This window comes from Mustela lutreola, chromosome 4 (assembly GCF_030435805.1).
Source record: "Mustela lutreola isolate mMusLut2 chromosome 4, mMusLut2.pri, whole genome shotgun sequence".
Classification (NCBI taxonomy): Eukaryota; Metazoa; Chordata; class Mammalia; order Carnivora; family Mustelidae; genus Mustela; species Mustela lutreola.
Window position 1 is genome coordinate 95,669,114 of NC_081293.1, and position 25,191 is coordinate 95,694,304.

Below are 25,191 nucleotides of genomic sequence, written 5' to 3' on the forward strand. Positions count from 1 at the left end.
ATTTCCTCTGAATACCCCCAACCTCGGTTTCTTGAAAGGAGCCCTGCTCTGAAGCTCACCTTCACCTGTGACTGTGACAGCATCTCCACAATTCAGTCGCTTTGTCGGGAAATCAAGGGACACGGTATGTTGTTCCGCAGGCATGGGGAGCATGAGAGGAGATGCCAGGTTCACTGGTCAGTTTGTATTCAGGACTCATTAGCATCCCACCCTCTCCCCACAACAAAGCAGAAAGTTGCATTTATTCGCATTTGTGGGACTAAGAGTGGTGACAGTGTTTTCCATACATTTGCATCCACAGCAAGAGGATGGCAACCTATCCCAAGACAGATGAAGCCAGTAACTGTAAAACATTCCAAGTTTGAATTCTCTCCTTGCGTTCTATGTTCTCTAGGTTCCACGAGGGCCAATGAGGCTCTGGAGAAGGCTCCAGGAAACTTGTCATGCCCACCCTGGTGAGAATCCCTCTCAGACTCCGCAGCGTCCCTTTCTTCCACCCTGACGGCAGCAGCTAACTACGACCCCTCACACTCTACGGTGTGGGAACCCTCCTCCACTCTCGGCATGCCGGAGTCCTAGGAGGAAGCTGTTCAACCCACTCAAAGGGAGTCTTTCATGATGAGGAGAGCTAACATTTATTCAATCAACAGACACATGGAGCACGTGATCAGTTACCATACAACAGCATGACGTCGGCCTGCTCATGTGATTCCCAGATGTCCTTGAATAAGTGACAATTTACACAATGTTTCATTAAATGCCTATTAAGAAGACAATCACAGTTGATGACATAAACAACAACAACAAAAAGCCAAACCCAGAACATGAGGACTGGCGGCAGCAGAGCCTGTGGAAACAGGTGCCAAGTTGCAGCAAGCGCCAGCGGGGCAGCTCCCTGGTGGTGCCTGTGGGCAGCAGGGTCACCCTCGGCAGGCCGCTCAATGGCCAGACAGTTTGACTAGGATCTAGAAATTCATTTCTAACTTCCAGACTGACTTTTCTATTCCTAAGTGAAGAATGAGTCAAACAAATGATGAAATGCAGCCCGTGAGCCCAAACCTTTCGAGGCATGGATGGAGTAATCCCTCACTTCATCAAACACACAGAGCAAACTCTAGGGGACAGGCAAAGATGAAGAAACGTTTCTCTGAGCAGAACACAAACACGTACAAGTCTTGTAACAACAGTGGGGTCCACAAATGCTGCTGTTTTTGCAAAAACAGTCTTCAGAAGAGAGGTGAGGAAGAGGATGACGGAGCCAGGCTACTTTTTCATTTCCAAAATGGCGCTTCCTGGTCCGCGGTGCTTGGCGCTGCAGATGCCGCAGAACTGTGCAGGAGAGTTCTAGAAGGGTCATTAGAAGACACATATTTTAACAAGAAAGCTCCTTCTACTCTGCTATTCAGAAATACTTCACGGGAGCAGAGGTGGTGGTGGGGAGGAAGCTAGGAAACAGCACTCCTTTTCTTGCTGGCTCACGTAGGACTCCGTCTACACCAGCTGTTACTGTGGCGCAGAGGGTACCCCACAGCAAAACAAGTGTCATGTGACCAAGCGGAACATGGGAACAGGACCCTAAACACAGCAGTCTTGCTACACAAGCCAGGCTGAGAAAGTTCTACAAACTATAAAATGGTTCTCATTATACGTTGTGTCACTACAGTTTGATTCATCGATTTTACCTCAAAGAATTCACCTCCTGAACGTGCTTTTCTGATGTTTAGCACAGAAACCCCCTTTATCTTCGGGGAGTCAGTTCCAAGTCCCCCTGGTGGCTGTCTGAAACCACAGACAGTACCAAGCCCCATATACACGAGGCTTCCTCTGTGCATCCCCACCTATGAGAACCGAGGCGCAGAGGTTAGTAACGGACAGTGCTACCACCACACTGTCACGGAGGTCATGTGATTGGGGTCTCCCTGTCTTACACTGCACTCACTCCTCCTGTGGTGACGACAGGTGAGGTGCCCGCATGCTGAAAGGAAGAGAGGCAGTGACAGAGGCCCTGTGGGCCAACATGAGGCCACTACCGACCTCCTGGCCATTCACCAAGAAGAGCACCTGCACGACTGACTGTCACGGTAACTGACACCGCGGATAAGGGGGGACCACCATGTAGGTGATTCTGCACTTGATAAATAAATTCATTTTTCCCGTGTGATAGAAAGCCAATCCCGAGAAGCCACAGAGGATGGGTAGACTTCAGAGCGCACCCTCCTGACCACATGGCTCTCTTGTCGGCGGCTGCCAAGGGGCCAACTCACCATGCTGGGCACGGGCAGGCACTCCTTGTGGAACATGTGGCGGCAGTGGAAGGCCACCACGCTGAAGGGCTTCGCAGCGTCTATGGGGAGACAGCGGCAGAGGGAAGAGCACTCAGTGCAACAAGCCGGTGGAGAACTTGACCCCATCCTGCCTGAAAGTCCAGCTGCAGTTTAATTTTCCAGCAATAAGCTGCCTTAGGAGGATTATGTGTTCACAGATGCCCCCCGAGGGGCCGTGGTCTGATCAGAAGCAGCTACCAACGTGGGGGGTGGAGTCCCAGGTCACGTGCCTGGTCTCCCCGTCAGTGGTGACTATAAACGAGGGACAACCTCACTGCGAATGCAAGCACATTCATTCTAATAATTAGGATCAGTATGTGCATGACCTCCTCCCTTCCCTAGACCCGAGAAACACACCCTATGCTGAATCCACTTTGTGGCTTTAGGAAAATCCTGCCAGTTCACCTACTGCTTCTTCTGAGCCCGCAGGGCGGCATCCGTCTGGGCACAGCGGAGCAAGCAGCCCCCACCACCGTCCCAGGGTGGGAGCCAGCCCTGCGGTGCCTGTGCTATGGCAGGAAATCGCCTCTGCATCCGCACTGCTGGTGACACACTACCAGCAACCACGACGGAAGCTCCCTTCTCCTCCTGCACCCACTGCAGTTTTCAACATGAACACTTAACCTCAACCTAGTTCCTCCAGCAAAGGCCCTGAGTGGAACGACTTGTCCTGTTCCTGTCCTATTCTCTAATCTCATAAAGCTAAGTACATTCCTACATCAGCTTTCTCAGTACCTCTCTATGCTGAATTCATAATAAAACGCTTTTTGCATCCCAGTAACTCGGCTTTACTTTCTACTTTCAAATTAAGGAACTTCCTCTTCTCCTCTCCTTACGTAAGGTGCTCTGAGTACACATGACGACCCATGGATCTGCCAACTACAAACAAACACAGGCTTATGTCTAGATTGGATGGCAAGGAACAGGTTTCAGTTGAAATGTGGGAAAGTTAGGTGCCTCGAACCACAGAGCAGAGCCAAGTTTCAAGAAAAGGGGAGGCTACTTATTCACTTTCCCGCCCAGATACACATGATTCTTCTACCTTGGAATTTAAACATTGTCGATGGTAGATTTTCATTTTGTTTTACTCTAAAGCCATGGTATCTCACACAATGGCCCCTGAAAGTAGCATCCACATCACGTGGGAATGTGTTAGAACTGCAAATTCTGGTATCCAGCACCTCTTGGGGTGGGACCAGCAATCTGGGCTTTACCTCCCAAGTAATGCAGACCCCCTGCCGGGTGAGCACCTCAGCTTTTAAGAATTGCAGCACTAGCCTGAGACCAAGGAGCGCTGTGGCCTGAAATTCTTCTCTAAAACGGATTATTCCAAAAGCTATGCAATTTAGGAATTAGTTAACATCAAAATTTAAATTCCACTCCTCATGAACCCACATTTGGGGATCCCCCCCCAACCACCTTACCTGATGGAAGAATAGGGGAAAGGCATGATTCACAGATGTTCTCCTCTGCAAGGGAACACACACACTTGGGATCATACAGGATTTCTATTTGCCCTGTCTCTTCTGAAAGGAAAGCATATAATTCCAATAGGATTATTTCAGTTTTACCCACCATCGACCAGAACGCCTTTCATCTGAGTTCGGTGCATTTTCTTCAGTAAGGACAAAGAGTCTGCCACAAGGATCTTCTTGCAACCTTCACGAAGCAGGATCTAATGCATACATTGTAAAAAATAAAATAAAAAGCAGTTTTTAAAAGACTCAACTGCAGGGACAAACCCTCTTCCTGGGATTCAGAACACTGGTGTGTCTGAAATCGTCCAATGAGGCACTCGCCCTTGCCTGTCCTCGGTATGCTTTTCCCTCCAAACTGCTCAGACCAACCCTTCCAGCCTCCAGTCGGTCATCACTGCACGTATGTGCCGCTTGTGAAATTAAACAGAAACTGCAAAGGCTGGCAAGGAAGGCTGTGGTAACCAACCCCAACATCATCTTACAGAGCTTCCTAACATGGACTCTGACAGTTTGGCCCCTAAGTGACCTGTTCATTCCAACCTCTACCTCTGCCCAGGATGGAAAACCTACTATCCCCAAATCCTCCATTTGACTGCATTAATTGCTCTATCTGCACTAGTATATACTGGGGCCCTATCATGTACAAGGAACTGGGCACAGAGAAACCAAACAGATGTGATTTCTGTCCCAAATGCCTTCCTGGCTGCAATCCCTCTTTTCCTTCCAATCCAAACTATTGAGCGTAGCGCTAAGAATGTAAAGTGACCCTGGTAACCATCAAATTTGGTGACTCTTAAGAGGCTGACCCTTAAGGGGCTGACAACTGAAAAATGACCATCGATATTAACATTGTTACAAGATTCATTTTCTTCACCCTAGTACCGCACTTTCTGTTCCTTTATGCATTTGCCCTGGGATGCTGTTGGCCTCATTACAAATTTTCGCCCTCTCTGCCTGGAGAATTAGGAGCGGTGGCAACACCACAGCAGCCTCAGAAGTCGGGACGCCGAGGGCAGGACCCTGTTTCTGGCTGGTGCCCACTCTGTTCTGTGTTCCAGAGCCAGGGCAGGGTGCAGACAAAGATGGCCCACCAGCTTTCAGCAAGGACACAGCCCAAGAGGCAACCCACCCTACATTCCCATCCATTCTGCTGGCCCCAGAGTGGGCTTCCAGCCTGTTCTGAGTTTTCTCAGGTGTTTTATCAGAAACTGGGAGAGGCTGTGTGAGGTGTGGTTAAGCTGGATGCCTTTTTCTTTTTTTTAAACTAGAATTAGTTGCTTTTTGAAGAGGGAGGTGCTCAAGGCCTGAAGGGCAGAGAGGCTCTCTGTGGCACTGTCTGTGGCCCGCTCTTCTGGCCTGATGGGTCCTAGTGTGAGTGTTTCTGGGTATTCCCATGTAACTGCCATAGAAGTCTCAGAGTGACGTCACCACTGCATCACTGCGGACTGGCTCTGGGTCACAGAGCATGCTGCTCTCATGGGAGCAGGCCGCCTTTCTTCACGCTGAAGTCACTCTCACCTCTAGAACCTATGTGGGTGTCCTGCTTTGAGGTTTTCCATTTGTGCCACAGAGAAGGGCAGTCAGGGAGCTGCCACCTGGAGCCTGCATCCCTGGGGCGTCTCCACACATGCTCCCTTCAAATCGCAGATAGCCCAGGCTGCGGGGGGGAATGCGGCCCAAGGGCTTTCTCCCAAATCACATGAAAGCAAATATTAAACAAACAAACAAACAAGAAAACCCCAGAGCTGACAACCAGATTAAAGTTCTATACCTGCCATTTCTAGTACAGATGAGAAGGAAGTATTGAGACACCACCTGTGACATTTTATTCCTTAAAATGCTACTAGAAACTGAATTTCTGATTCCATTTAAAAAAGACATGAAAACTTTAACAGATGTCATTAAAGCACATTGGAAGAGAAAAATATAGTAAAGATGTCTAAGAAGTACCAAGAGCAGTAACATCAAGAAAATTTGTAAGCAAACCTATAAAGCTGCCCAACCTCCACCACCAAAATAAAAACTCAAGAAAACTACTGTCAAGCAGAATATGTTTGGTAAAATGTTTTAGCAAGTGTTGGCTCTGCCTCCCAGTGGGTATGTAGGGCCTACTGCATACGTAATACAGGAGGAAGAGCAGACCGCACAGGCCATCCAGAGGCCTCGTGTCTGTAGACTAGGAAGTAAGCATCTCTTCAGCAGGAGTACGTTTGTTGAAACAGGTATGATCTGTCGCCCTTGGAAAGTATTTTATAGGAAAAACTTGAGTATTCAGACGCACACAGCCAGGAGAAGGGAAAATACACAAATACTGCTTAGTATGGGACTTCCTACTTCATTTGATCAAAGTCCAAGTCCCCGAATCAGAAAAACACAAGAACATTTTCATTTATGTGATGCCAGACAGGTAATAGCTATATCAAAAAAAAGTAACTATGGAAAAGAGCCATTTCTTCCATAAAACCTGTAGTGATCTGAAGGCAATCAGAGTGAAAGACTGTCCATGAACAATCTACTATTATATCCAGGTACTGCTTTCAACATCAGATAAGGCGTTAGGTTGACTATGGGTTATTCCCTGAAGCAACGATCAGTGACTCATGAAAAACGTGCAGTAGTTACCATTTTATCACCAATTTCGCCCTTAAAAGTTCATACTTGGTACTTTCCACAAATGTCTTCTTTTCTTTTAAAGATTTAAGAGAGAGAGAGAGTGTGTGTGTGTGCACACGGGAGGTGGGGAGAGGCACAGGAGAGAATCCCAAGCTTACTCCTGGCTTAGCACGGAGCCCAGTGCTTGATCTAACCACCTGGAGACCGTGACCTGAGCCAAAACCAAGAGTCCGACACTTGACCGGACTGAGCCGCCCAGGTATCCCTGACTGCCCTTATGACAACACTGATGGCGGAGTCAAAATCAGTCCTCTTCAACCCTCTCTGACCTTCAAATTCATGACTGCTGACAACTTCTGTCTTCTGAGGTCATAATACACGGCCTGTTACCCCTGTGGATGCTCACCTTCCATAGTCTGCTTTCCAGCCTTGCAAAACTTGCTGTCATTCCCAGACTTGGGACACATGAACGCTCTCCTGCCATCCACATCTCTATGACCAGAATGGCACCAAATCACTGCCACTCACGTTCTGAATACTATCTGCCATTACTTTGTGCTACATTTCATTCTAAAATATTGGGGTGCCTGGGTGGCTCAGTCGGTTAAGCGTCTAACTCTTGATTGCAGCTCAGGTCACGATCTCTGGGTTGTGAGATCAAGTCCCGCGTCAGGCTCCGCACTCAGCACAGTGTCTGCTTGAAGTTCTATCCCTCCCTCTATCCCTCCCCACACTTGCAGGCACTCTCTAAACAAAATCTTTAAAAACAAATATGAAATACTGCAAACATAGAGCATACACTTCAGTCTCTTCCACTCAGGTTGAACAGATCTATTAAGATTTTACCATATGCTTCAGAGTTATTTCAGAAGAAACAATAGCATAGACAGAGCTGACACTTTCTTGTGCCTTTCTTCCTCCTCCTTTACAAACACAACTTTAACTTTGTTCAGTGTGTGCCTAAACTAAAATAAACAGCTGGCTGGGGCTCCTGCAACAGATCTGGGCAATGAGAGAAGCCTGGGAGGCTGGAAAGCCATCCTTTGCAAAACTATTGGACAGTCCTAGAAATTAAGCATATACCTGCTCCACGACCCAGCAGTTTTACTTGTAGGTGCTTAACCAAGATGAAAAGAAGGTCATCAACAAACTGTATGACAATGTCCTCTGCAACTTTATCCTTAATAACTCTAGGCTGGAAAAAGCCTAAACGTCCATCAACAGGAGAATATACCTTCAGGTTGCTGCCTCACAGCCACAAACTAGAGGCTGTATCTCCAGGCCTTACATCCACATTCCCAAGGCACAAGATGTGGGAAGCAAAGGGCCTTTTCCTGATGAGGCTTTGATTTATTGTTTGGGGAAGTGGTTATACCATTTTACACTCCCACATATTAAAATTTAGTATCTAATAAGTCTACCCTCCTTATTCTTCTTAGATAATCTTAAGCCATTTGCTTTTTACATAAATTTAAGCTGTAAAAAGTTCCTTGGGGGTTTTGATTAGAATTTTATCAAACACATAGATGATGATTACTTTAGAATTCATGACATTTATGATATACACATTCAATAATTACATGGACAGATTCAGTTTTGCTAATGATTTATGTAGACTCTTTGCATTTGTGTTAAAGAAACAAGGCTCTAATTGTCTCAGGATGCAGGAAAGGTTAGACCAGCATCCCATGAGGAACCGAGGAGCTTTTCCATTCTGTTCCCTGGAAAAGTTGATGTAAAATAGGGGCTGCCTGGGTTTTGTTGTTGTTGTTGTTATTGTTTGTTTTTTAGGCTTTATTCTTTATTTGTTCAGATGAGCAGAAAAGCAGTTCTTCAAGATGCTGGTTTCTCTCTAATGAATGTTACTGCCCTTCCAGTCACTGAATCCAGAAGGCAGGGCTGGGACAGTAGCCAGCATCCTGGCGCTGGGATTTGCTGGCCACCTCCCAGCATCCTGGGACCTCAGGTGTCACCTGTTTCCATTGTATCCAGAGGAAAGACTGCATTTCTCACCCCCTGTGCAGGGTAAAGGTGTTGTTCCCCTTCCCCTCTCCGGGTCCTGGTTAAAGGTCAACTACAAAATATATTTGGGGATTGCCTGTTTTTTTTTGAAAAGTCTGATGAAACTAACCTCTGGAGTTGACTGTGGAATAGTACTTTTATTTTGGCTTTATGTTCTGACTGCTGATTTAATGACTGCAGGTCTATTTGCTCTTGAGTAAATGCTGGTAATTTATATTTTCCTAGAAAATTGTTTGCATTTTCAAATATACTGATATAAAATTATAGCACTTACTTAGTTCTTAAATCTTGTCTGCACCTTTAGTTATATTCTCCCTTTTTTGTTCCCCAAATATGTAGGTCTTCTTTTCCCTGATCAACTTTGTTGAGGTTCTCCTATTAGTCTTTTTTTTTTTCTTAAAGATTTTATTTATTTATTTAACAGAGATCACAAGTAGTCAGAGAAGCAGGCAGAGAGAGAGAGAGGAGGAAGCAGGCTCCCTGCTGAGCAGAGAGCCCAATGCGGGGCTCCATCCCAAGACCCTGGGATCATGACCTGAGCTGAAGGCAGAGGCTTTAACCCACTGAGCCACCCAGGTGCCCCCCCCCCCCATTAGTCTTTTGATTCTCTCCTCCACAAGTCCTGTGGTTGAGGACATGTATATTCTAACCTGATGTCCCTGTTAGCCACTCTTTATTTTTTTTTTTAAAGAATTTTATTTATTCATTTGACAGAGATCACAAGTAGGCAGAGAGGCAGACAGAGAGAGAGAGGAGGAAGCAGGCTCCCCGCTGAGCAGAGAGCCCGATGTGGTACTCGATCCCAGGACCCTGAGATCCTGACCTGAGCCGAAGGCAGAGGCTTAACACTGAGGCGCCCAAGCGCCCACTCTTATTTATTAAAAGATTTTATTTATTTGAGAGAGTGAGTGAGTGAGCAAGCACACAGTGGGGGCAGAGGGAGAAGGAGAAGCAGACTGAACAGGGAGCTCGATGCCAGAACCCTGAGATCATGATCTGCGCTGAAGGCACACTGAGCACCCAGGTGCCCCTGTTAACCACTCCTGTATCTTCTATCTCTTCACTACTCTTCGCTGCGTACGAAACAATGTCATCAGGTTTTCCAGTTAATTCTTCCTTTCAGTTTCATCCAATCACTGGCCTAGCACTGAATATTGAAATTTCAAATGAATACACACATAATTTCAAAGAATTCTACTTGGTTACTTTTCAAATATTCCTATTTTCTATCATATTATTCTACTTTTTATTATCGGGTCTATTTTTTCTTTTCATGCCTTTGTTTTAAAAGGACTTACTAATAACACCTTTGGTACTGATCTTGTTTTCCAGTTTTTGGAAATATTAAGATTGTCATTTCATTTTTCATTCTTCCATATAATCTTATAGCTCAAATTACAATCTATATCTCCTATTAGAATTTCACCAAGGTAAGTAAACCACTGGTATCTTCTTTGCTCAATTTCATAATGGCATCAAGTTCTCATCTCAAAAAGTACTTGAGGGCATTACAGGCAAATACAATATTATCTTTTAGAGATTCATTTCTTTTATGGAACTTTTTATTTTTTTCTTCCCACACATTCTTCTCAACAACTCTTGTTTTCTTATCATTACACTGTTTTTCAAAGCTTTTCAGCATTACCTTTATCCTTTTATTTCCATCATTTTCAAATCAGCCAGTTATAGGGTCTATAATCAATCTGTTATAGGCATACCTTGCTGTACTGTAAATTTAAGAACGTATTTATAAGCTAGCTATTGAAAACCAACATGAGACTCTAGATTCTCCTCCTTTTTCCTTATTTCTCTGTAGTTCATCACCGATAATCATCCCAATGAAAAGCAAAAAGCACCAGACTTATAGATATTTTATAAAGCAATAAAAGAAATGAACATCGGTGAAGTTATTATTGTTCTTTAGAAACAGCTGCTGTGAGAAAAATGCCAAAAAATTGCAGTTTCTGAAATGTTTATTTTAAAAGATTCTTTGAATGTTGAACTTTTTGCTGACATTACCTTGTTCATACTGCAATGCTTATCATTAGAATTGCAAATGACAGTTACCTGGGTTTATAAGCCCCAGTATGATATAAGAGCAAGCCTGGGAAACCATTTTACCTAATTTCAAATCTATCATATAGGCTATGATGCTATGGGATCTGAATTCTAATTGAAAAGTGTTGCTTTTGTTGGGAATTATCATTGAAGATAATGAACTACAGAGAAGTAAGGAAATGATAGAAAGGCTCTAAGGTCTCATGTTGGAGCTAAAAGCAATATTACAAATATCATATCTGGTTTTATGACAGCACAAAGTACACATGTGCTAGACTGATTAAAGAAGCTAGAGTTGGTTGTCACAGGCCACCTATGTCACCTAAAGGCAGTGATGAGGCCAAATGGAAACAACCTGAAAGGAAAAAAAATCTGTTTTAAGTTTACTTCAGGAATCTATGAATTTAAAAAGTCTCTCACCTCGTAGAAGAAATTAAGAGCTTATGTACTGTGAAGAAGAAGAAACCATCTGAGTCCAAAAAAGTGGGTAAGAAAGACCTCACTATCTCCTCTTAATTCATTTGTCTCTGGATTTCAAAGTAGAGAGATGAGGAACAATACAGAAATATGGCCTGACCTAAAGGCCTGTTTCTGAAAGAACTATATTAGGATCCTGAGAGACCCAGAAGATACTATAGAGATCACCTAATCCTAAGTTCCTGAATGTCAAATGTCAGAGCACAGACTTGTGCCACGCTGAGCGTAAGAAATCTCAAGGTGATTCAAGGCTAAAGTCTCCTAGCTGCCCCCCAAAGATTCTAGTCTAGCCTCTCTGGGGTGGTACCTGAAACAAAGTAATTTTTAAAAGAATTTAGATAATTCTGGTGTGGAGTCAGGCTTGACAAACACTGACTTGATATACTGGGGAAACTGATATCCAGAAAGGTTGGGTGCCCTCCAGGAGGTCAGCAGGCTTGTTGGTGGGAAAACCGGGCCTAGAGTCCAACTCTGCACACATCGTGTCCACCGTTCTTTAGAGACAACGGGCCGCCTGTTCAACACCGTGTCCTTCTCTGCTGTCGTAACCAGCCCGCACAAGGAAGGCTTCTCCAGAGACCAGGGAACCACCGGCGGTCCACACAAGATGTAGGCAGAGGACCTGGCCTCAAACCCAGTTCATCACCTTCCCAGATGGGCAAATAATTTTTATATCAAAACAACAAATGCTATCTGTCCTTGAAATCAGGCCTAGAAACATTTTAAGTTTATGAAGTATGATAAGGGCTACTTTTATCTTATTGACTTCATGAAGCTTTTCAAATTTGTTGAGTAATTATACTGACAGTGTAACAAATTATAAAAAATATATGAAAATAAACTTACCAACTTCAACACTGAAATCACTGAGGACATATTTTCCTTCACTTTAATGATGTCACAGACCTCTAACACGCCTCATACTAAAAACGTCACTGAAGAAAGTTGGTGCATTTTAGGAAACATAAAATTTTAAAACCTGAAGAGATACTGATTTTAAGTTTTTTCCTATAACTTTTCCTGCCTTCTGTTTCCAATTGGCTATTAGCTAGTGAGGGAGCTCCCAAAGCCATTTCCAGTGGCCCAAACACATTTTACAGCAATGGATACTTTATCATAAATCTGTCCCTGAGAGAGTCCCAGTGCATATTAGCAAAAGATCCCAAGAAGCTCTTTCCCTGACATCTGACCATGAATCCTCAGGTTTCATGCTGAATGGTCCCTAGCAGCCCTCTGGGGTGCTTCCCTGCTGCCCTGCCCAACAGAGAAGGTTCCAGGTTCTCACAAATTAATGAACCTGGAAAATTCCCCCTCAATTTTGGTAATTAACAGGCTAGCCATTTTTTATCCTGTGAGAACATGTGAAAATCAACTATACTTTTATGGGACAAACAAGAGACTACACAGAGTAAAAAACAAACTACACAGAGTAAAAACTACACAGAGTAAAAAATACATATGTGAAACCTTTCCAGAAACTTGAAGATGCTCTATAATTTTTTTTTTAAGATTTTATTTATTTATTTAACAGAGAGAGGTCACAAGCAGGCAGAGAGAGAGGAGGAAGCAGGCTCCCCACCGAGCAGAGAGCCTGATGCGGGGCTCAATCCCAGGACCCTGGGATCATGACCTGAGCTGAAGCAGAGGCTTTAACCCACTGAGCCACCCAGGCGCCCTGACTATAAATTATTTTTACAGTGATCTCTGACAGGTGGCCACGGAAAGAAAATAAATGGTCATTAATGTAACAGTAGTCTTTCCCATAGAAAAAACTTCTAAACTCTTTCTTCATATATAAGAAGGCAGCGCCCCTGGAACTGTTTGAACCACTTGCCCGAGGTAAGCAGTTTCTCTCTGCACCTCCAACAAGTCCTCTGAACTGCACTGGAGACCACGAGGCCATTCCCACAGGTTCTGCCGCCTTCCCCGTGGGTCCCTCCTCTCCACCTGGAAGCCACTCCCTGGTCCAGGTTTAAGAGAGCCCCTGGCTGAGTAACCCCCAGCCTTCTCAACAGGTCACCAATAGCACACTTCCACATCTTAAGGGAAAGCTCTCAGTACATTTAAAAATATAATGAAGGGAAAAAAAATACTGATTTAGCAGCTGTTTTTGTGGATGAGTTTTTTTATATGGAATACATTTTGCATCTAATAATTTATTTTTATTCCCAGTTACTCAGAATATGCAAATTTATTCATAAAAAATGAATAAGCAGTGAGATCCAGTGGTGCACATGAGCTTGGTTCTCCGGATTAAGAGCCTAGTAAGAGGGATTTATTATATGTTTCTGTAGGCACTGCAGAGGCTGGAAAAAAAGAAACATTTTCAAGCCAGAGGCCAAGCTTAATGCACTACTAAGCGGGAGGACAAAGGAGTGGACATTTGGTCACCTTCCCTGAGGTAGAGATGCTCAGAGACACCACACCTAAATGACTTCTCAATACATCTGGATCTGCACGGGTCCTGGCACACACGGAGGAAGGCAGAGCCAGTGACAGATCATCAAGCTCACTCCTTCCCGGGGCTTTAGGAGGTTGGACACTGAAGCCATTTTCCCTGAAGCCTAATTCCCACTTCGGAAATAGGGAAACATTCCTACCTGGGCCACTCTGCTGCAACCCTTGGGTACTGCCCAAATCTCCAGAAGCTCCCCGCCGGCCCTCTGCTTGCTTCTTCACCCATTCCGCTCCTACCTCCTCCTCCCTGCCCTGCTCATTCTCCCTCCCAGCACCCCTTTCGCAGGATTGTCTGCAGACCTCCCAATTCCTCTGTCAATAAATACTTGCATATCGTGAAGCTTTGTGCAGGACAGACTCTCTACCTCTGCTTTAACCAAACATCTCTTTCTCTCCCAGGACCCCGACTTCCCGTGAGCCCACCTGAGGAAGGCTCTTGTCCTCTTCCACCCCGCCCGCAGGAAAACCTCTTCTCTTTCAGGTTGTGCTGCCCCAGTAATCCAGCCCCAGTGCTCGGGAGGGGAGCCTCCCCTCCCAGTTCACAGAGAGTGCCAGAGCCTAGCTACGGCCCTCCTACCCGTCTCAGTGCCCACGGGGATGACGTGCTGCCCTCACAGTTTCTCAACCAGTTCCTCTCCAATGACCCTTACCTTCACCTGCTTCCTGAACAAGTTCATGAGGGCTCTGTCAGAAATGTTAATGTACCAACACCCCACTCCCAGAGCCCGCATTCTTGTTCCTCAGCTCTGTCGTTCCTTTACATCTCACTTCTCATCTTGATGCTCTCAATCTTCCTCAAGTCATGCTCTTTTACCTTGCACCCCGAGTGCAGCACCCTCCCCCACACTGAACCCTCACAGTGGCCCAGGGGCCCCACAAATCCTCAACACGATGCTCCTCTCCTTTCTTAACCTGATAACCACGTCTCTCCCTACCATGTTATTTTCTGGCTCTATCTGCAAAATCTTTACATTTCCAGGACAGCGAATTCCTCTGTATTATAACAAAAACTCATTTTCAAATGAAGGTGAGAAAGAACAGGCCAAATAGTTCAATAAATGCGATTTAAACAATTTCAAGTTCTATGGCAGCTACCATCTACCAGGAAAAGATTGGGATGCTGTGTAATTAGCATATTAATGATTTATATGAAAACAACGGGTTCCATTGCTTTTATCACAAATTCTGAATTATTACAGAAAACAAAGTTGTACTAGTCTAGAAAACAGACAAAAGTTAAATAAAATCATGTACTTCAACATGTTTCAGGCAATGGATTACAGAGTAGCTTCAAGGAAATAACAATTATTTGAAAACCTTTTTTTTTTTTTTAAGATTTTATTTATTTATTTGACAGAGAGAGACAGCAGAAGTAGGGGGAAGAACAGAAGGAGGGGGAAAAGCAGGAACTCTGCTGAGCAGGGAGCCCAAAGCTGGGCTCAATTCCAGGTCCCTGGGATTATGACCTGAGCCAAAGGCAGATGCTTAAACCAACTGAGCCTCCTGGTAGCCCCTTGAAAAACTTTTTTTTAATTCCCAAAATGGACACAATACTCATGTTGCTTAAAACTGGCTTGAGGGCTCTGGCAGCCACTGTAAATACCCCTCACCCTTCCCAATGCCATGCTGTATCTATCACATAAACGTAACCTGGGTGGCTCAGTGGGTCGGGTGTCTGTCTTTGGCTTAGGTCATGATCTCAAGGTTCTGGGATCAAGCCCCGTACCAGACTCCCTGCTTAGCAGAGAGCCTGTTTCTTCCTTTTCTTCTGCTGCTTTCTCTCCCCTACTCAGGCAGGATATCTGCTTCTTCCCCTCCTTCTTGCTTGTGTTATCTTTTGCTATCTCTGTCTTCCTCAAATAAATAAATAAAATATTAAAAAAAAAAAAAAGTGCCTGCTCATCAAGGAGAGAAAATCTGGGGATGGTTAAAAAACTGGATGGTTTCCTTAAAGGAAGAGATTTCTAGTTTCTCTACTTGAAGAGCTTCCCATATATCTGGAGCCTAAATAAAATGTAACAATGCAACCGAATTCTGTTACCTAAAATAACCCTAGAAATGTTTATCCAGAAAGCAAATCAACTCCCTCCCCATGCTGATCTGTCGAAGAAAGAATACTTACTTGCAAATTGTAGTCTTGCAGAATTTTAACCAAGGAATCTCTCAAATTCGGGATCTCCATCCCTTCCTTAATACGGTGAATCAACAGAATTGGGTCTACATGTGTGCCGATGTTGTTCAACAAGCCAGTAATAAATGCTGCAAGATACCACATGGAACAATGAGCACATCAGCAATGTATATAAGGCAGTCAAAAGGAACTCAAGTAAAAAATTATTTCCTTGAATTTCCAAATTCTCAAAAACTAACTTTCTTTTTATTTCATGACATAAAGGGGATGCTCTGTCAGTGAAAAGAGCCAGAGAGCACAATGATGACTCAGGACACAGCCTTCAACGGCAAAGGGGTACAACTGACATTTATTGAGAACTTACACTACAGCTCAGCTGTCACACACTTTTCTCCAGTTTTCTGCAAGGTATGAATGTATTTGTCCCCATTTTACAGGCAAGGAAACATGTTGGTTAAGTAATTCATTCCAGGCCATAGAGCTAGCAAGTTAAATGCCCCAGTTCACTGGCAGGGCAGACCGTGGGTCCCAGTAATGACGTGTTCCATCTCACCCACCCTGTGTCCCTGGCGGTGCGTAAATTACAATTTCATCATGCTAAGCTTGATTCTCAAAGATGCATGTGCATGTGACGGTCTACATCTGAATTTGACTTGAATAACATTATCCTCTTTGTAGCTCTTATAAAAAGAATCACAAGAGTCATTTCTAAAACTTGAACATCTTGAAACAGATAAATATTCTTCTTAAAAAATGAAGGGGGTGGGCGCAGACTTTTAAATCATAACTGCCGGTTTTGGAATCATTTCCAGATCTTCAAAAGAGGACCTGGGTTACTGTCAGGTGACTGTGTATCTCCTTCTAAAATGCGGAGGCAGCCACAGGGAGGCAGCACACACACAGTCCTGGTGCCACACGAGGAAACGAGGTGGGACAGAGATTAGGTACTGTCACAACAAACATCTGAATATGGCCAGTGTCCAATAACAGGCCTAGGTTTCCATGAAAAGAAACTGGTGAGAGCTTTACATTTTAAAAATTAATATCCCTATATCCAAACTGAAAAAAAAAAAAAGAAACAAAACTAAACTATGTCAGGTGACATTGAGTAGGGGTACAGTGTGTCGGAACGGGCTTCATGGGGACTCAGAGAATGAGTTTCAAGAACTTAACCACCTGCTCGTTTGCACATTCAGGTACTGCTTCTCTACACAGGAGGACTGGAAATCGTTACAATGTACCTAGCCTGTTTTTGTTATAGATACTTCACCATATTTTTCACCCAATGTGTCTTGAGATAATTCCAGTTGTAGATGTAACTGGACGTATTGAAAGAAACAGGTCTGACTGCAAATGGCTTTTCTGCTTACGCGGTTTGTCGATGGAATATAAAATCAGATCTTCCCAGAGTTCTCCGTCGTCTTGCTCCTTGGCAAATTCAATGGCTTTATCAACATCATGTAATTCCTCCATGATCATCTTCAGGGCACTGCGGCTGTTACCCATTCGGCCTAGCAAAGATGTGAGAAATACTTTCAGGATGCTTTAATAAAACATTTTTGAAGAATCAGCATATCTCTTGTTTACATATGTCTTGAAAGCTAAGACAAAAACACATTTTCTTATGGGACATTAGAATTTGCCATTTATAACCTAATGAAATAATGATTTCCTGGGTGTTTTCTCTGTGCTGTATACTCATTTAAGTGCTTCATATAAATTACATCATTTAGTCATCACTATAATCCTATGAGGTATGTTCTACTATTATTTCTTCTTTACGGAAGAGGATATGCAGCAACATTAGTAACTTGCCAAGATCATACAGCTGGAATCTGAACCCAAGTCTGTCAGATCCCTACTTCCTTCCTACTTCCCTATTTCTTTTGGACATCTTGATACCCAGATACAGTTAAGACTTTTAAAGGCCTTGGAGCCATTCTGCCTCTTTAAGTAGTTTTGGATTTACTCTTTTGACACACTCTGTGCCAAACACAAACTCAACTATCAGAGGGCTACCTCATTTCCTACTCTTCCAAGTTTGGGGGAAAGCCTTCCAGTAACTTTCATTAAATGAGAGTATTTATCAACTATGCTTCTATCTGGCCAATTATCTTTACACACTTTGCTCATTGATCTATTGGCATTTTAATGGCTTTAACAGTTTCCCTGAGGTTTTAATACAGTACATGCAGAAAGCTTTACTCAGGAGGGACGGCAACTCAATCCTTCTCATTCTGAGCAGCCCTTATCAAGTGAGAATAGTGGGCCTGTGAATAAAATGATGTCTGATTTGTTCTACCTTCTGTAGCATTTTGTTCTTCCGACAAGTATTATTCCTATGGTTTAGGTCCTAAAAATGGTTAATTTTTAAAATGTGTATAGGATTTTTAAATTTTCATAACTTCAGAAAAGGACATTATGGCTCCCTTGTAAGTTCTCCCCTTACTTGTCTACTGGGAAAACATGACATCATGACGAAAATGGACTCTTCTGGAGTATTTTCTGGGCAGAGACAAAGGAGAAACATCTCATGCTCGAACTCCATGTTTCTGCTATGAATACCTGCATAGAGCTTCCTTGGGAAACCTTCAGGCATCTACCCTGCTTTCACGTAAATGGTTCATTCTGGAGGAAGGTGAAAGATAGTAAGTACGACATAAACAGAGGCAGTGCCAGAGGCCCAGGGACAATGGAGAGCTAGATGATACCAAAGTTCTCTCCTCTCCAAAACGTCCATATTCAAGTGCATTTTCTCCAGTTACTTAAGGTGTGATGAGGGACAATGAACATTATTTTCTACCGGGATGATAGTAAAATGAACTGGTTTTTTTTTTTTTTTTTTTTTTTTTTGCAAATGAACCAACTCGTCATCTCCTCTACAATTCATTTGTGAGGTGTGTGCTAATAGACTTACTATGCAATATTCAGATGTTAACTTCAACAGCATTTATTAAATAACGCTTCTTTCTCTACTGAGCTGCAAAGTCCCCTTTTCTACGCATTCCATTCTTAAAGAGAATAGGCTCTATACTTTGTGTGCCTTTGGTCTAAAACCTACGTCCATTGTCCATTCTTAGACCATGTACACCACTTTACCACAGTGTTTCCCAGCTCATGGGGACCAAAAGCTACTTACTCAGAAGATACACTGTCTCTTCTACAAAGTTTCTCTGTTGACAGATCTCAAGAGCCTTTAAGTAAAGCAGAGTAAAAATGTTACTGTGGATTAGCAGCCATGAATAAATATGAACAGATTCACTTAAATATACAAGTTAGAAAAAAGTTCCCATTGCCTTCCTTTAAAAACAAAACGAAGTAAACAAACAAAACGCAAATCTTGGGTTTTGCTGGTGGCTGTCCTCATTCACCTCTCAGACAGGTGCTGGGCCAAACACAGTTTAACCAATACTGTATTTGAGGCAACTCGGAACACTCTGTGAGCAAAGGCAGAAAGCCAGTGCTGAAGAGAAGGACTTTCCCGCCAAGCTTTCTCTGGATACTACTTCAGGTTTCCTCACAGCTATGCGCCCCACCTAACGCCCCATGACAGCTTTAAGCTCCCCATCCCTCCAGTGGAATGTAAGCTGTTCTCCGCTGCTGGGCAGACCACGGCTCGAGAAACATCTGATGTTTAAATATAAACACATGGGTCAACAGAATATTTCTGTTCCCAGATCACAAGGTTTAAGAGAAAACTCTGTTCAAGCATCTATCAGAAGATGAGAGGGGGAAAATCGTATCTGACCATCAAGAAGGATCAAAAGGGAAGAGATCAAGTAAAGAAAAGAGGAACCTCACAGGTGACTGCATTTCCTCGGGCGTAAGAAACAAGACGTTGTGTTTATATACAACTGAATAACTCTAAGCAAACCGGCACACATTCACTGCACACTCTGCTGGGCGCTGGAGGGTCAGGCTGGATAGAGATGCAAAGAAGAGTCACAAAGATGCCGCTGCTGACGACAGGCGAGAGGGGTGGAGGGAAGGTGTGGAAGCAGAACGAAGCCCCCAAGGAAGCGCAGGCACCGGGGAAACTCGGAGAGCTGCACTAACTACCGATCCCATGACGGGGGTAAATGTGAATAGAGGGGCGCGTGCACAGACACGGGACATGGGCTGAGGTGTGGCCCTCCTCTAAAAGGCTTCACAGCACAGGCGGCATTTGAACTGGGTGCAGCAGGACGAGTATGAGATCCCCGGGAAACCGCATCTCCCACCCCAACTACGTGACCTCCCTGATGTGGGGCTCTGCTCTGACTCACAGCCCAGAATCTTCCCTGTGACATCTGTGACCTGCTCTGCCTTTCTGGGCAGCCACACCTCCCTCACAGTCTGCTCACCCCTCCACCTGGACTATGGCCCTCACTCTACCCTCCAACCCTGACGAGTGCTTCAGGCACTTACTCCGTGGACCCCACACCAGGCCAGGTCGCAGGGAGTCACCCTGGTGACGGACCACACCCTTCTTCCCAACAGGCGCAGTTGAGGACTCCAGCCCTGTGCCCCACAGGGTGCCTGGCTACTCCTGGGTGTGCAGTATATATTTTTTTAAATAGATGAACGGGCAGAAAAGGTTTCAGGAGGAAGATCATTGGGTTGTGCAGTTATACCAACAAGCAGCCCATGGTTGTTTTAAAAACAAGAGCCAAAGAGATAAAAAGAAGAGTATAATCTCAGCAGCTCTGCTGGCTCAATGATCTGTCCTGGGAAATAACAGCAGGAGCTGGTTTGAACATTTTGATTTTTGACTTAAAATTTTTATGTAAAAAAAAAAAAAAAAATATATATATATATATATATATATATATATATCTATATTTAAGTGTGTATCTCTTGTTGGAGAGTAATAGCTAAGAGGGAGGAAAAAATGCTGAGCACAGAAATCAATGTTGGGGGTGGGTGGGTGGGGGATTCTGAAGCAAACATTAAAAAAAAAGGAGAGAACACCTTTAGAATTACAGTGAAATTAGGGTGGAGTTTGAGGAACACAAATAATTTAAATGAGGAAGTGAGAAGGCAGAAAGGTCACATTGAAGAGGAAAATATTAATCTGATTATTCACAAGGCTCCTTTAATAGTTACGTGGCAGAAACAGCCAAATTATCCCCCAATATCCCTTACCCATTTCTAGAGTAGTAAGATTTTAGGTGGGTATGTGACTGCCCAGAATTTAAAGAACTATCTCCAAGTCTTCCCAGCCGCGGGAGAGCCATGTGACTGATATCGTCACAGGAAGGAAAAGGCAACATGGTAGCTTCTGGCGATATTCTTTAAGAAGCAAGGCCAGTCATCCCTTTGTTTTCTTATTTTTCGTTCCTTCACCCAATCTGCTCCTGGAAACAAGAACAATCTTATCTTACACTACAAGCTGAAGGTCATACAAGGTGAGGGAAGGAGAGAAAAGAGCCTGAGTCTCCAAACACGTGGCTTGCCACCAGCACTTCCATGGGCCAGAGAACTCAACTGCTACTCTGTTGAAGACACTGCTATTTTGGCATTTTTCTCACCCAGAGCTGAACCTAATCCTGACACTTGATTCGTTTTGATTAAAAGCACGATTTACCTTATCTCTATACTCTTATGCCTATCAATCAATCATGATCATAAACAATGGAATTTTCTTACCTACTCCTTACCCTTCTGGAATGATACCAGAGCAGAGACAGGATACCCATGTGAGAAGTAGACAGTGAAAGGAAACAACAAAAAATATGAAGTTCGGAGGACCTGAGACCATTCTAACAAAAAGTTACTAAGAAACCAACGGAGGGCCATGATTCATGCGAACTGTGAGAGATACAGATGGACAGTTTGTGGCCGAGTGGGCCCATGTCACCCACAGATGAACAAGAAAATATAATATGAGTAGATACATAGAGTGTTTAGAGAGAGTGTGAATAAAGATGGAGTACATTGCCTAAATTAGTTTTTACTAAAAGGTATCTATATTTGTACTTGGAAATCTACTGACATTTTAAAGTACCATTCAGAAGTTTCCAACAAAACCATCCCCCCTTCTCTTGGAGATCTGCGAACATGCTTCCCTCCAAGCACACAGACGTTGTAGTCTGCAGGCTCACCTGTGCTAAGACAGGAGCCATTTGTTACATGAGGTCATTTAAATTTAAATTAAAAATGCAGTTCCTCACTAGACACTTCAACTACTTAATTGCCACATGTGGCTGCTGGCTATCTTGTTAGAGCAGTACATTTTCCTCACTGCAGAACATTTTATAGGATGGTGCTGCTGGAAGCTGTTAGGATTTCATCAAAAATGACAAGTCCTCCGAGAAGAAACGTCTAAAGAAAAGTTTGAAGTCAAGAAGGCTCTGAAATGCAAGCAGATGTGCAACGCCAAGCTCAAAGATAATCTGAGTCTCTGAAATTTGAGTTTCACAGATTTTAAATGTTTTATGTCTAATTTCTAACAGTACTGAAATTATTCTTTTCTCATATATGAGAAAGCAGAGAGTATAGAAATCTCTGGACATTTTGAGTAAAAGGTAAAAAACATATTTTTGATACATACAATTTTTCTGTTCTTGACACAAGTACAAAACCATCTTTCCCTAGATTCTTGAATGTTCTGGAGACACGTGCTCCCTCTAGAGGAAAGAGTAGCAAAACTAAGATTTTTAAAGTCCAGAGGAATGAAACAGAAACAGACACAGACACACACATGGAAAGGGAGACTCACAGTAAAAATAAATTGAAAAGACAGAATAATGACAGAAATTGAGTAAAAAACGATGCAACAGTTATGTATAATTTTCCTTTTCCTGATTTAGTATAAAAGCAAGAAACAGAGTTAGAGATTCGGGGGTAACTAGCAAGAACTATAGATTCAATAAGGATCTCTTCTACCCTTGGCCCTGCCGTCGCTTATCCAGCCTTCTTACATGGCGTTAATGGAAATCGGTAAACGTTGCATCTTCTAGCTCTATTCCTGCAAATTCGTAACTACTGCCACCTTATAAATGCCATAAGATAGGAGAGAAATAATAAATTCAGGTACAAATTCCCAAATCTGCAGAGCCGATATTCTAGGCATAAGCAAATGAGATTTGTAAATGAAAACTAGCACCCGATGATCAAGCCTGGAAATAACATAACAAAGGACAGTTTAATAGTTTAAAAACAAATACCTTTCATGATTCTTGCAATACTAAGGAATATTTTTAAAAGATTTATTTAGTTTTGTTTTTTATTTATCATTATTTTTTTAATAAGAGGGAGAGAGAGAGAGCACAAGGAGGGGGCGTAGCAAGCAGAGAGAAAGGGAGCAGTAGGCTCCCCATTGAGCAAGAAGCCCGACTGGGGGGGGCTTGATCCTAGGACCTTAGGATCACGACCTGAACAGAGGGCAGCCGCTTAATGGCTGAGCCACCCAGGCATCCCAAGACTTATTTATTTTAGAGAGACAGAAAGGAAGAGAGAAGGAGAGTGAGAGTACACGAGTTGAGGAAGGGGCAGAGAGCAAGAATTTCAAGCAGCAACCCATGGGGCAGGATCCCAGACTCTTAGGTCGTGACCCAAGCTGAAACCAAGAGTCAGATGCTTAACCCACTGAGTCACCCAGGTGCCCTTTAATTAACATCTTAAACCTGAAAAATGATTCCTCACCATAGTGGAAAGAATAGGGGACCTGACTTAAGAGATCCAGGTTCTAAGTCTTGGCCCTCTGCCTTATTAGTGCTACACTCTGGGCTGTTTCTTTCAACTCCTGAAGACTTAGCTTGTTGTGGATAAAATGACCTTATCCACCTACCTATTCTACTATGATTAAATAAAAATAAGGTACATGAAAGCATAGCCCATGTTATAAAGCACAGTGGAAACTTCATAAATGATTTTTATTGTCTTTTTAAATGGCTGTCAGAGTTATACATTCGTACTATCTCTGTATCTCTTTAGAAGGAACAATTTCATAGAAGCTTATGGCTAATTTGGGGATTTATGCATTGTGGTGATTTTCAGTCCTGAACTCCAGTCTGATAAATACTGCCAATCTTGGGAATACCACTTTCTTAAAGGGCTTCTGATATGATGGCAGGGTCTCCACAAAGTTTTTGACCAAATATTGATTGTGGGATTTCAATCAATTTAAACTAAGTTTGACTGGAAACCCTGAAGATTTCAGCCAGCTGTCATTTGAAATCACCCCTCCTTTCAACAATTACCCAAAACTCTGCCAAGGCAGACAGCCAGAGAAAGACAGAGCTGCTATTCTGCCAGAAGTGAATCATCAACAAGGGGGGAGGGGGAGGGAGCCAACATGCTCTGAATAAAGCTGTGAAACCTTAAACACTTCCCATTTAAAAGAAAACAAACACCAAATTATCACTGAAGCATCTTTAGGACTAAACATCTATATCCTCTTCTGAACCAGAGATTTCTTTGGTGGGCATTAAATTTTAAGCTCTTAACTTTATATTTCGTACCAAATTTTCTCAGTCTCTCTCTAGACAAAACAGGTGAACCTGTAACTCATGACCTTCACTTCATGAACTGTGAAGTTATGCCTGGCATGCCTGGCACATCTACTTTGCTTTTTATGAATTGCTAGCTTTTTCAGGGTGTAAGTAATACCCTCTTTAGCATGGTTTTACATACTTGAGCAAGGATAAGTACATTTTTTTGCAAACATACACATGGATATACACACTGGATCGTAATGAGAACCTCTTATGAAGAAATCGCAATGATCTATAACATGACAGCTCATCTACAAAGTTCTAAAAAGGTAGATTACTAACTTGATTATTTTTAATGGCATGTTTCTACCATTACCAGCTCTAATTCATTAGTTTCAAAATTCTCTCTCAGTGAAAAACAAAAGATAACCTAAAAAAACAAAACAAAAAACTATTTAAAACATAATGGGTTTTGGGATGCCTGGGTGGCTCAGTCGGTTTAAACATCTGCCTTTGGCTCCAGTTATGAACCCAGAGTCCTGGGATCGAGTCCCTCATTGGGCTCCCTGCTTTTCCTTCCTCTGCCACCCCCCGCTTGTGCTCTCTCTCTCTGTCAATAAATCTTAAAAAAATACTTGGTTTCACTATGCTTCTGTTGAACTCTTTTACATGCAACTGGTTCTTCTCAGTGGATCACAGAGAAGAATTCTGGAGGTTTTACATGACATGCTAAGCAAGTTCTATGTACTAGACATGCCATGTGTAGCTGTGCGGTTTTCTGATGCTTCTCTTTTAGATAGAACAGTGTAGTGTGTCTTCTGAACATACTAGACTGGAAAACTATAAACAAGATGGGTTGAAAGTGTGGAAGAAGCACAAACATACTAGAATCTGGGTGGTGCCTCTGCACCCGAGTTTCATGAAAGGGAAGGAGCCCAGGGTGGCTGCTGGTCATAGCTGTGCAGCTCTGAGGGGTCATCAAAAGACACCCTGTGTTCCTGGAAATGAATGATGTTTCAATGAAGAGTGGAGATACAAATGAAGGGGTACTGTTCAAAGAATAAGATTGTCACTTTTCACCCCAGGTTCTAGATTCTGTAATGAGAAGATGGAAACCTTTGCTTTTATTTTTAGAGGAAGATGATGAATTTCCAAATTTAGCCTTGAGAAAATGTCTTAAGACCCAAATTTAAAATGTTAGTTTTTCATAAATT

The 25,191-nt window shown here is 43.2% G+C and overlaps 1 protein-coding gene across 5 annotated transcripts in view; it reads right to left on the reverse strand.

Annotated features, from left to right (window-relative positions):
* Positions 1-611: 611 nt before the first annotated feature.
* Positions 612-25,191, reverse strand: part of VPS41 (VPS41 subunit of HOPS complex) — a 347,998-nt gene continuing 323,418 nt past the window's right edge. For 4 of the 5 annotated variants that reach the window (XM_059170547.1, XM_059170546.1, XM_059170545.1 and 1 more), the window contains 7 exons: positions 18,700-18,754; positions 16,931-17,071; positions 15,552-15,688; positions 3,900-3,999; positions 3,749-3,793; positions 2,265-2,344; positions 612-1,344 (listed from right to left, as the gene is read on the reverse strand). In XM_059170547.1, the coding sequence (XP_059026530.1) occupies positions 1,264-1,344; positions 2,265-2,344; positions 3,749-3,793; positions 3,900-3,999; positions 15,552-15,688; positions 16,931-17,071; positions 18,700-18,754 (639 nt within the window). In that variant the 3' untranslated portion in view covers positions 612-1,263. The remainder of the gene's footprint in view (positions 1,345-2,264; positions 2,345-3,748; positions 3,794-3,899; positions 4,000-15,551; positions 15,689-16,930; positions 17,072-18,699; positions 18,755-25,191) is intronic. The other variant, XM_059170543.1, reaches the window with a different exon arrangement.